Source organism: Lagopus muta, chromosome 2 (assembly GCF_023343835.1).
Source record: "Lagopus muta isolate bLagMut1 chromosome 2, bLagMut1 primary, whole genome shotgun sequence".
Lineage (NCBI taxonomy): Eukaryota > Metazoa > Chordata > Aves > Galliformes > Phasianidae > Lagopus > Lagopus muta.
The window spans coordinates 6331452-6344149 of record NC_064434.1 but is presented as its reverse complement, the minus strand read 5'-3'; the positions used below and the strand labels follow the sequence as shown (position 1 = coordinate 6344149).

At 46.3% G+C, this 12698-nt stretch overlaps 1 protein-coding gene across 7 annotated transcripts in view; it reads right to left on the bottom strand.

The window, feature by feature from the left end:
• DTNB (dystrobrevin beta) overlaps window positions 1-12698 on the bottom strand; it is a 139880-nt gene that overhangs the window by 71425 nt on the left and 55757 nt on the right. For 4 of the 7 annotated variants that reach the window (XM_048937376.1, XM_048937377.1, XM_048937378.1 and 1 more), the window contains exon 11: window positions 2199-2276. In XM_048937376.1, the coding sequence (XP_048793333.1) occupies window positions 2199-2276 (78 nt within the window). Of the gene's footprint in view, window positions 1-167; window positions 237-2198; window positions 2277-12698 lie in introns of all 7 variants that reach the window. The other 3 variants (XM_048937374.1, XM_048937373.1, XM_048937375.1) reach the window with 1 other exon arrangement.

The window sequence follows — 12698 nt, the reverse complement described above, 5'->3', positions numbered from 1 at the left end:
AGAATCCTTGAAGAAGGGTGAGATGGGATCTTGGTAGAAAGGAAGGTATTAAAATAGCTGTGGCAATCACAGAAGATGGCAGCTACCAAATATTTGCTGCCTGTGAGCTCTCACAATGCCTGACAGAAGATGATGCTTGAAAGTAAGATGACTGATGGTTTTCTCACCATTGCCTCTGGACTGGCATAATGCCCTTCTGCGCTTCAGCAAATGTCTTGCCTCTCAGAAAGAGCAAGCTGTGGACAAAGGATGACAGTAACCATCATTCCATGGAATCTGGGATTTTCTTTGGTGTTTGTTCCCATTTCTTAGCCTTTCCTGGGCATGGGATATGTAAAGGGTATGTGCTATAGAGGTCATCATCTTGGAAGGTCTCAGTGCAACCATTGAATCACAGAGGGATTTTTATCCATTATCCAAAGCTCCATACCTTTCAATGGGAAGTCAGCTACAGTTACTTGTGTGTTTTTCAAAATGCCAACTGTGTTCAATCAACCAGTCTGTTGTAGTAACAGCCAGAACTGTGCCAAGGACCTGTCCCAGTAGCTATTACCTACTGGCCGTGTTTTTGTTAACATCCACCTTGGTGCCTCACTCACTGTGCTACATACATTCAAGGCCCAACTCTGCAAATAACCAATCCTCACGAGGAACACTTTAAGCAAGTCCTGTGGTTGGCGATGGCAGGGTGTGTAGAGGCAGATGACATGCTGTCTGTGTTCAAACTGCTCTGATTCTCACAGTTTTTATTTTTGAATTATCTTGGTCTGCCTGACCTTGGACAGCAGGCAGCAACAGAGACCTTGCTCCTTTATAACAACAAAAATGTCCAAAGCTGAGGTGTGTCAGAGCTGATGATTCTATCACGTCAGAGCCCACAGAACCATAAAGGTTGGAAAAGGCCTCCTAGATCACCAAGTCAAACTGCCAGCCCATCCCCACCACGCTCACTGACCCATGCCCCCAACTGCCACATCTCCACAGTTCTTGAGCATCTCCAGGGTTGCACAGGAACAAACTGTTAATGGGACTGCAGGCTTCCGTGAGAAGAAATGGCATCTGCTGTGCCCACAGACCAGCACAGAAAACAGCCATGTACAGGGAAGACGTGAAGCCCAAACAGAGCCTAAATGCAAACACTGAAGGCCTTGACCAGGAGGTTGCTTGCAACCCAATAAGTGAGCAAGTGTCATGGGTTGTGTTGTTGAAAGACAGCCTACATTAATATTCAGACTCAGTCTCTTCACTTCTAATTCACCAAAAAGCAACTTTCAAGTCACAGAACGTACCACACACTGTATGGAGTTTGTAGTCACCCAACTGAGGGACTCAAGACAGTTTTGGAATTTTAACACAGCCACTTCAAAACTGCACATACAACTCACTTCATTTGTCTTGGAAACTGGAAGGAAATTATGTGGATCTGTGCTTAAGCCTTCTTGGGAGACTGCTGCTGAAAGTGAGGGGTTTGGCTTGCCTCTTCTGTGCCATTTTGTCACTGAAATGTGAGAATTTTTTTTCCAGTTTTGTTTCTCATTCCCTGAAGTGAACATTTATTCATTTACAGCTTTGGGCCAGTGAAGTCTTCAGCAGAACACCTTGCTATTTTCCCCTAACTTGACAAGAAAGAAAAGTGCAAATCCATGATTCAACGTTCTTGCATGTTTACAAGTGAGCATTCATGCAATAATTTACATACATAAAAATAAGTATAACCCAACTTTAGCTCTACCTAAATGCTTTCAGTAGATAAGGACAACTCAAAAGAACTTGGGTCGGTGCAGAGAATATGTGTTAACAAAGGTAATAAAGTAAACTTATTATGTGAAATGTCTCAAGCACAATTACTCTACTTTGTGAGCAGTGCAGCCTATGATACAAGACCAGTCCTTCTCAGAACAGCTTTGAAAGTAATGCTCTATTTAATAACAACAACAAAAATTTCTTTAGCAATGTTTGGATATTTCTTCAGTCACGCTCATGTAATGGCATCTATTTCAATACAAGAAAATCACTCCTTAGAGGGAAAAAAAAAAGCAGCGTTGCAAACAATTCCTTCTTTAATGGATGCTGTACACACACTTTGAAGTAGAAGTGTATTGAAAACACATTAGAAGAGCGCCAGTGGTACAAAATCCATGCTCTGTGTTTTTCACCTCTCTGAGAAGCCAACGATAAATGGTGCAGGGTGCACCTACCTCTTTGTTGGTGTCGGTGCTCCGGAGGACATGTGGGTCACCATGGCGTCATTCATGTTAGTCAGAGGTCGAGGGGGACTGCAATAGAAAGAGGAATTTGTTCCAGTTAGTGATTAAAAGAAATAAATTAGAAAACAAAACCAATAGCAAGAAAAAGGGCATCAGCGTTTTCAGTGACACTGTTCAGGCAAAGAGCAGCAAGGTTTGCTTTGCACAAAGGTACTTGAAGACCTTGGTCTGCTCTTCTCTAATTAGTTTTTGGGATTTCTGCGCTGCTTGAAACTGAAGGTGAAACATTTGTGATTACATCACTGATCTTTGGCACTGTCCAATTCTTCAAAGAGATGTAGGAGGACATTCAAGCTAGGGGAAATATCCAAAATGCCTACAGAGGTGAGGCATTGACTTGTTGCAATAAACCTTCATTCTAACAATGACTGTGCACACCTCCTGGTTGGGTTTTATTTCTAGTGAGTTAAATCTAAGCTAGATGGAGAAATCATGGAATCACTCAGGTTGGAAAAGACCTCCAAGATCCCCAAGTCCAACCCCAGCCCGCCCCACCGTGCCCACTGCCCACGTCCCTCAGTGCCACATCCCTATGTTCCTTGAACACCTCCAGGTTTGGTGACCCCACCACCTCCTGGGCAGCTGTGCCACTGCACCACTGCTCTTCATGAGAACAAGTCTTCCCTAACATCCAGGCTGAGCCTCCCCTGGAGCAACACAGAGCCATTACCACTTGTCCTACATCCAACAGTTGTTTAACTATCCATTAGTAATGCCTGGGCTCGGGCCACTCTTTTAATAGGGATGGAATGAATAGGGATTACTGCATGAGAGCTGTGACTTTTTTCTTTTTGCTGTTTCCTTCAGATTGCATTTATTGTACTTACGTACACACAAACAGCAGAAATAGAGTCTTGAATACCTTTGCTAACCTTATAGCTGAGTTTTGTTCTATAACCTGGACAGTCCTACACTATTACAATTTATAAAGGTACTGTGAGCCCTTCTGGTACTGCTCAGGGCCCCCCTTGCAGCAGGCTGTACTTCTTTATGGAGAGAGAATTACAGAGAATTACAATGAAAACACAGCCAACCCAGCCAGGCAGGCACAAACCACAGGTACATATTAGATGCACAAAAATGTAAAAACACACTGATATTAACTCACTTTACATTACAGAGAGTGGTTGACCTCTACCTATTATTATCCCATTTTACAGGCATGCTGACAGAAATTTAAAGGGACTTAAAAATCAACAGTTTTGTGGCTACCTACCTACATATATTTATGTAGGCAAAGGTTAACATAAAGCATTTCTAGGAGTACAGCCAGCAGACGCTGTGGTCAAGTTCGTGATCCAAGAGAAATTTGCATGAGGTTAAACAGAGAGCTTGTAACAAAGGAGTAGCGCCCGAATCCATATGGAAACCCAGTTTGGTTTACTAATTAAAAGAAACCACCACCGTACGTAATAAATAAGAACTGAACATCCTGAGTTGGAAGGCACCCACAAGGACCAACTCCAATTCCCGATGGAACACAGTTGTACATAGCTGTAAAATAAAACCATCCCAGCTGGCATGTGAGCCCTTCCACTTCCCTCTACAAGGCGTCAGCTGGAAAAAGCAGTAAAACAAGACAGATTCCTTTTGCTGGGAACTTTATTATTTCTCATATGTCAGGCTAGGAAAGGACATCATCATAACTCATTGCAGCAAACAAGTGTTAACTCTGTTTTCTTAATTCTTCCTATGCTACTTCACACTTCTTTTTTTTTTTTCCCAGATAAGAAAGACATTGAGTATAAAATGCAATTTGATTTAATGATATTCCTACTTTCTATTGCATGAGGTATCCACAGAAGCAAAGAAATAGCATTTCTTTGCTTAACAGCCATCAGAAGTCCTCTGGGACATTTCCACGAATAGCTCTGTGCAAACTAATCTCTTTCTATTACAATCTATCAGGAAGGATTCAAAGCAAAACCAGCTTGACTTGCTTTCCTCATATCTCATTCTTGGAAGAACTGTGTCACTACATTATGATAACAGCACAGTAATGCACCCACTCAGCTTTGTTTCTCAGGGAAGACCAAAGAGAATTTCTCCAAACAACAGACATGGCTGAAGTTACCTCCAGCAGGCACAACCCCAGCTCCCCACAAACACCAATGCTGTGATGGTTGAAGTGACACGAGCAAGGTTGTGCCCCCACTACAGATTTCTTCTTTCCCACTGCTGCAGCTTTTGCTTCACTTGCACGTGTTGGCCACCTGCACATCACGCTCTAATTGTCCAGTTTACCACGCTAACAAGGGGCCAGGCTACATTTCAACAGAACCACAGAACCATTCAGGTTGGAAAAGACCTCTGAGATCCCCAAGTCCAACCCCAACCCACCCCACTGTGCCCACTGTGTCCCTCAGTGCCACATCCCCATGGTTCTGGAACACCCCCAGGTTTGGTGACCCCCACCTCCCTGGGCAGCTGTGCCACTGCAGCTCTGCTCTTCCAGAGAAGAAAAGTTTCCTAAAATCCAATCTGCATCAACCCTTTCCCACCATGCCCTCTCATAGAATCACTGAGGTTGGAAACGACCTCTAAGATCACTGATAATTGATGATAATTCAGAAGCCAAAGGAGGACATATTCTTCCAGACTAGTGTACAAAGCAAGATTGTTGGCTAGTGTTCCTAGTTGACTGAAAACTGAACCAAGCAGTAGGAAAGAAGACAGGAACACAAACTGGCATTTGCCTGCAAATCTTCCATCTGTAAGGAACTTCTGCTGCAAAGCTGGTTGTATTCAATGCAGCAAGGACAGCGGGCTGCAGGAGAGCTGGATGCCTCCCCAGCAGGCACCATGCCAGGCACTGCAATGGGACAGGAGGGACAGCAAACAGATCACTCTGCTCGCTCCAGAAACCATCACCAGATCTCAGCAAACTGAATGGAAGAGCAGGGGGGAGGAGGGGGGGAACACAAAAGGAGCATCCTTCATCAGTGAGAGAGGATCAAGCAATTTTACTATAGACACAGCATTCTGTACAGATGCCATGAGCAATGCAACCGATATCTTTCCCTGTCCTACTGCAAATTCTCCAGCAATTAAAATAAAAATGCAAGTTGCCAAAGATGCAAAACATGGCCCCAAGCACATGGAAACTAACTGTATAAGCAGCACTGTGGTCTGATCTAGAGCTCATTCCTTTATCACAGAATCACAGAATCACAGAATTGTAGGGGTTGGAAGGGACCTCCAGAGATCATCGAGTCCAACCCCCCTGCCAAAGCAGGTTCCCTACAGCAGGTTGCACAGGTAGGCATCCAGGCATTTATCTTCATTTAATTCTTTGATCTAACAGCTCTATGGCTTTTCATCACAAACCTGTTTGAGGAAGCAAGTTTGCTGACGATACCAAATTGTGTGGAGTGGCAGATACACCAGAGAACTGCGTTGCCATTCAGAGACCTCGACAAGCTAGAGAGATGGACAAAGAACATCATGAAGTCCAACGAGGGCAAGTGTTGAGTCCTGCATCTTGGGGAGGAATAACTGCACCCATCAGTACAGGTTAACCTGCTGGAAACAAGCTCTACAGAGAAGGACCTGGGTGCTCTGCTTGACCAATGGCTGATGAGAGGCTGACCAGGGGATGAACAAAAGTTGACCAAAGGTTGGCCATGAACCAGCAGTGTGTCCTTATGGCCAAGCAGGCCAATGGGACCCTGGGGTGCATTGTGTAGAGCGTGGTCAGCGAGGTGAGAGAGGGATCCTCCCCCTCCTCTGTCCTGGGGAGGCCAATTCTGGAGCACCCAGTGCTGGTCCCTTCAATTCTATGATTCTGTATGAATCTGTGAGAGTGGTTCCAGATTCCTTCCTTAGACACTGTCTTACTAAACCTCTCTGCGCCTGAAGAATGCAACAATTACCTGAGAAACTTCTGGAAATTAATTGTGCCAGGCCTGTGCTTGTTTCACAATCTGTCAGCCAGGACATCAGTGGGTCGCATCACACATCTGAGCACCTGATGGGAGAAATTTTCTCTCCAGCATTCCCATTACTGAGCAAATTTGTTCTTCTATCTAAGAGGACAATTCTCTTAGTATTATTTGCTATGTAAAGTTTTATCCTCTAATTACTCAGCAAGAAGGAAGAAATGAAAGAATGACTTCTTTTGAACCATGTATTATATGCTGCAAAGACCATACAAAAGGCCTGTTATTTATTATTCAAATCCAAATAATGATCTCTTGCTGCCTTCTGACTCTGCCTACGTGCTTGGCTAAGTAGAATATAAGATCGATACGACCAACTCAATAGCAAGCACTGAAGGCAGGCCAGTGAAGAAAGGGAAAACCTATTTAAAGATGCAATAGCTGGTAACGACAAGTGAAACCTCACAACAGAAAGCAAGGAAGAAAAACAGGAACAACTAAAAGCTGGAAAACATGTTTTCAACAGAATATCTCCAAACCTCCTACTTGAAGACAAATTTGTGGTGATTTGATGGCAACCTATGCATAAATTTGATTTATCTGTAATAAAACCAAGCAGCAGTGCTCAAGCACAGATATATCAAAATCCAAGGGACAGACAGCAAAATGAACAAATCCTGCTTGGAAGTACCCTTGCAAATTTTGAGTAACGAGGGCAATAAAGCACACAAACCAATCTCACGACTGCGGCAAGTTCTTCCTGCTGGAAACATCAGTGCTTTGTACAAAATGCACCATTTCTTGTATTTTCTACTTTGCACAGGAAATAATTCAGAGAAATCTCCCAATCTCGGTTGTATTTGTGGTTCTGGTTAGAGGACTGTGATGACTCATTGGGAAGTCACAAACTCTGAATTAGCAAATAATTGCAGTAGCATCTGTGCGTTTGTTTTCGGCTCTTTTGCCCCAAAATGTGAGGGGTAAAACTTCACAGCAGGATAAGTTTTGGAAACTTTTGGTTGTTGTATATTCATATATGTGATTTCTTACAACGCTCGAAGACAAATCTATCACCCATAAGAAAAAGTTTGAAAGAGCTGCTCTGAGAACCAGGATATTTAAAACAATCCCACAGTGAGAAAACGTTAAAAAGAGTTGAACTGTTAAAGTTCTGTTCCTCCTCTGGAACTCCTTCAGATTAGATTTCTTCAATTTCAAGTGAAAAGGACAAAGTGAGGGCAACGGCTGCATCAAGCTAAAGGGAGGAAAAGACTGCATTAAAGATCAAATGCAGCTGGAATTGCAGTGGGGCTGTGGAACACAAGTGCAGCAGCAAAGCTGAAGGCACGCAGTTGTGATGAATAAGATGAGCACACAGGATCTGCCACAACCAACAGCCACAGTGCCAATCCGTTCAAAAGGAGTTTGCTCTTGTTTCCTACAGCTTTCCTACATCACAGAAGTGTTTGAGTTGGAAAGGATCCTTCAAGGTCATCTAATCCTGAACAGAGACACCTACAGCTCCATCAGGCGCTCAAAGCCTCGTCCAGCCTGACCTTGGCTGTCTGCAGGGACATCCACCACCTCTCTAGGCAACCTGTGCCACTGGCACAGAATAACAGAATTATGAAGGTTGGAATGGACCTTCAAGATCCCCAAATCCAACCCCAGCCCACCCCACCGTGCCCACTGCCCACGTCCCTCAGTGCCACATCCCCATGGTTCTGGAACACCTCCAGGTTTGGTGTCCCCACCACCTCCTGGGCAGCTGTGCCACTGCAGCACTGCTCTTTTGGAGGAGAGTTTTCTCCTAATATCCAACCTGAACTTCCCTGGCACTATTTAAGGCCATTGCATCTTGCTCGCCCTTTATCATGAAAAAACTTTTTCCTTATATCCAAAGTAAATCTTTCCTCTTTTAGTTTGAAACCATTTCTCCTTGTCCTATCACAACAGACCCAGCTAAAGAGCTGGTCCCTTTATTTTTTATGTCACCTGGGAGGCAGGAGTGCAGGCACAGGCTCCAGTTCTGACTTACCTTCTGACCTTATTTATTCTTATCTTCAGATTGGATACCAGGAACAAATTTCTTATAAAGAGCAGTGCTGCACAGCTGCCCAGGGAGGTGGTGGGGTCACCAAACCTGGAGGTGTTCCAGAGCCGTGGGGATGTGGCACTGAGGGACGTGGGCAGTGGGATGGTGGGGTGGGTTGGGCTTGGGGATCTCAGAAGTCTTTTCCAAACTTTAGGATTCTGGGATTCTGTTCTACAATTTGAGATCCCCAATGAATCGAGCAAAAACCCCCAGCAGAAAGTTATTTGTTATTTCCATTGTAAAAGAAAAGAAAGGGCTTAGTAGCAAAGTGCACCTTGCTTACAGCAAAGAACGGGGATCTACTTGCTCCATTTGTTTTCTGCACAGGTAACAGAGGAAAACTGACAGGGGAAACCCGCATTTATGGGGCGAAGCAGCTCTCTGCACAACTGAACCAAACTTGGGGATGGAAGCACACCTGTGGTTACCCCAAATGGCAAAGGATCAAAGTTCTCTGCAACCCTTCACCGGTTCCCTAAGGCATTCAGAAATACGGAAATAATCTTTCTAATTATTATGTTGTAATTAAAACAGCAGAAATGACAGCTCTCAGGTAGGCACTGAGCACTGCCTTTGCACTCGGGATTGTGGGGAAGGCTGTGAGATGACTGTCAGCAGCTCCTCACCGCACCGTGAAAGAAGAGGAATTGTTTAAAAATAGCTGCCAACACTCCTGCAATGAGAGCACCAAGGGCACAGGCACCCGCGGCTGTGCTGAGCCAAGGCTTTTCCTATAGGAAGAGAACGAAACCGGGGGATGGCATCGGGTCTCACTGCTCCATCCCAGTGCAAATTAATGACTTTCCAAACAACAACCAAAAAATGTCCTGTATAGATGACAGATTGATGGCTGCTTTGTTCTCTTTGTTATTTTAAACAGAAAACAGCCAAGTGCTGTTCTGATGTTATTCAAAGCGCTGGGGTTTTATTTTGTTTGTGATGAGGAATATGTGTTAAGCTAAGTTTCCTACATCATCATACGCAGCTTTTATGCCTCTTTAACTAATTTTGCACTGTGCAACAAGCAGCAATCCAGCCAAAAGCCGTCTTGTGGCAAAGCAAAGCACAAAACACAACAGAACTCCCTATAACACAGCAACAATTCAAGTTAAAGATGTATAATCCCCCCAGAATAGCAGCGTTGCCCTCAGGACACTCTGTGTGCCCATTGTGTAGACAATGCGATATATACATCAACAGTGCAATATATGCACATACAACACAATACAGACACACACAATGCACGATAGACACGAATAATGTAACCTATACATTAACGACCCCGGGCTCATCACTGCATCCATTCATTGCCGCTAATTAGGAATATGCAAACTACTCACCGCCACAAAGCATCGCTCTCAATTGTGCCGTTTTGCCGCTCCGACGCCACGTTTTAGGCATTCTTGTCAATGTGCCACATTTTAGGACGGGTCCGGCTATGCCAGCTGTCACCCGGCGCTGCTCCCGGCCCCGCCCCGCGAACCACCTCCACTCCCCCCCGGTCCCAGCGCTGCCGCCGGGGTCGGGACTCGAACGCGCGGCCCCGGAGCTGCGCCCCGGATGCGCCGCACGGCGGCGGTTACCGCGGCAACCACAGAGCGGTACACGGTCAGGCTGATGAGGAGGTCTCGGATTTGCTCTTCTTTTACAGTGAGAAGTACGGTGGCGACCGCGTTGAAAAATAGCGTTTTGTCGTTGGGAAGGTGCTCTATCGAAGAGGGACGTCGTGCTCTTTGTAGCTGTTGTAGTTTCCGCGGAAATTAAATAGGAGGCATTACTTTTGGAGCAGCCCGAGACAATTCCTCTTCACTCAGCGTGGCTCAGGCAAGCCAAAAGGTTGAACATCCACAACCTGAGCCATTGATAAAGATGATGAAGAGCACCAGCTGGACCCCTGGGGGACACCGCTCATCAGCGCCTCCACCTGGACACACAGCTGCTGACCACAACCCTCTGGCTGCGACCTCCCAAGCGATTCCTTATCCACCAATAATCCATCCAGCTCTCAAATCCACACCTCTTCTACACAGAGATAAGGATGTGACCACGTCCAAGATCTCACATAAGTCAGGGCAGATGACAGCAGTTGCCCTTCCCTTTGTCCATTGATGTCATCACTCCATCATAGAAGGCCACCAGGTGGGTCAGGCACGATCTGCCCTTGGTGATGTGCTGGCTATCTCTGCTCATCCCTCATGTGTCTTAACATGCTTTCCAGGAGGATATGCTCCATGATCCAGCGCAGAGGTGAGGGTCACCAATGCGTAATACCATGGGTTCTCCTTTCTCCCTTTCTTAAAAATGGGAGTGAAGTTTCCCTTTTTCCAGTCACAGATTCATAGAATCACAGAATGGTTTGTGTTGGGAGGGACCTTTAAGCTCACGTAGTTCCAACTCCTGCTGTAGGCAGGGACACCTTCCTCTAGGCCAGGTTGCTCGCAGCCCCATCCATCCTGGCCCTCCATGCTTCCATGCAGGCGCATCCGCATCCTTGCAGGGCAACCTGTTCAGTGTCTCACCACCCTCACAGTGAAGAATTTCTTCCTGACATCCAGTCTGAATCTGCCCTCTTCCAGATTAAAGCCATTTTCCCTCGTCCTGTCGCTACCTGCCCTTACCAAAAGTCCCTCCCCAGCTTTCCCGTAGGCCCTTCAGGACTGGAAGGCTGCCATCAGGTCTCCTCAGAGCCTTCTCCCCATCGCACAGCCCCAGCTCTCTCAGCCTGTTCCCGTAGGGGAGGTGCTCCAGCCCTCTGACCACCTTGGTGTTCCTCCTCTGCCCCTGCTCCAACGGCTCCACGTCCTTCTCGTGTTGGGGGCTCCAGCACCGGACGCAGCACTGCAGGTGAGGTCTCAGGAGAGCAGAGCAGAGGGGCGGAATCACCTTCCTCACCCTGCTGGTCACGCTTCTATTGATGCCACCCAGGATACGGTCGGCCTTCCGGGCTGCGAGCACGCGTCGCCAGCTCGTGTTGAGTCTTCCATCAACCGCCGGCCCCAAATCCTCCTCAGCGCTGCTCTCAAGCCGTTCTCCGCCCAGCCCGCATCTCTCCAGCCCGCCCAGGTCCCTCTGGACGGCGTCCCTTCCCTCTGGCAGCCGCGCCGCTCCGCTTGGTCTCACCTGCAGACTCGCTGAGGGCGCACTCGGTCCCGCTGCCCGTGCCGCCTGCACAGACGTGACACAGCAGTGCTTCCAACCCCGACCCGTGAGGAACGCCTCTTGTCACCGGTCTCCAGTTGGACACTGAGCCATTGGCAGCTCTCTGAGCGAAACCATCCAGCCAATTCCTTATCCAGCAAGCAGTCCATCCATCAGATCCACTTTTCTCCAGTGCCAAATGCTTTGCACAAGTCCAGGTAGATGACATCATTTGCTCTTCCTCTATCCCCTGTAACTCCATCATAAAAGGCTACCAAGTTTGTCAGGCAGGACTTGCCCTTAGCAAAGCCATGTTCCACCAATCACCTCATCTTTATTTTCTACGTGCCTTAGTAGGGCCTTCAGGAGGATTCACTGATCTTTACTTACAGCGGGCAGATCTGCCTTCTCCAAGTTCTTCCCATTGCTTTCTGCAATTTGGGCAGTGTGGCTAGAGCCCTTGCCAGTGAAGACTGATGCAAACAAGTCTTTGAGCACCTCAGCCTTCTCTGTATCCTTTGTGACCAAGTCTCCAGTTTCCTTCTGGAGAGGGCTTACATCCTCCCTGACCTTCTTATCACTGATAAATCTGTAGAATTCCTTGCTCCCCTTTATGTCCTTGGCTAGATTTAATTCTGTCAGGGTTTTAGCTTTCCTGATCTGATTCCTGGCTGCTTGGACAACTTCCTTGTAGTCCTTCAGGTAATCTGATCCTGCTTCCACTCCCTATAGAGTTTCTTTTTGAGCTTAAGTGAGTCCAGGAGCATCTTGATGATCCACGAAGGCCTTCTGGCATTCTTGCCGGCCTTTTCGGGATGATTTTACAGGTCTTTTCCAACCTAAGCCATTCTATGGCTCCAAGAAATCATGAGCTAAGTATCAACAAAGTCTTTTTGAATGGACTAAGGTTCTTCAGACACCAAAAACTCCTGTCAGTTCACAATTTTTGAAAGCAAAGTGGATTTTTACAGCTACCATAGAAGATAGGAGACTTTTCATTACAAAGTATACACAAGTCTTGATAAACATTGTGGATAAAGAAGATTCGTAACGTAGTAAATAATGCTGACATGGTAATCACAAACAGTAATCCTGATCAACAAGCTAAGGTTGTTAAAACAAGCTATTTTAATAGACCAAACACCAAGTGACATCTCTATGACATCTGTGATGTCAGAGTTGGATGGGCCATGGGCCATCCGATCTAATGTTGGCAATCAGCCCACGGCAGGGCATTGGAACTATGACACCTTTGATGTCACAGACGCAGAGCTGTGTTTCAGAAGGCAGTGGCTACAAAAAGGAGCAGGGATTGTAGCA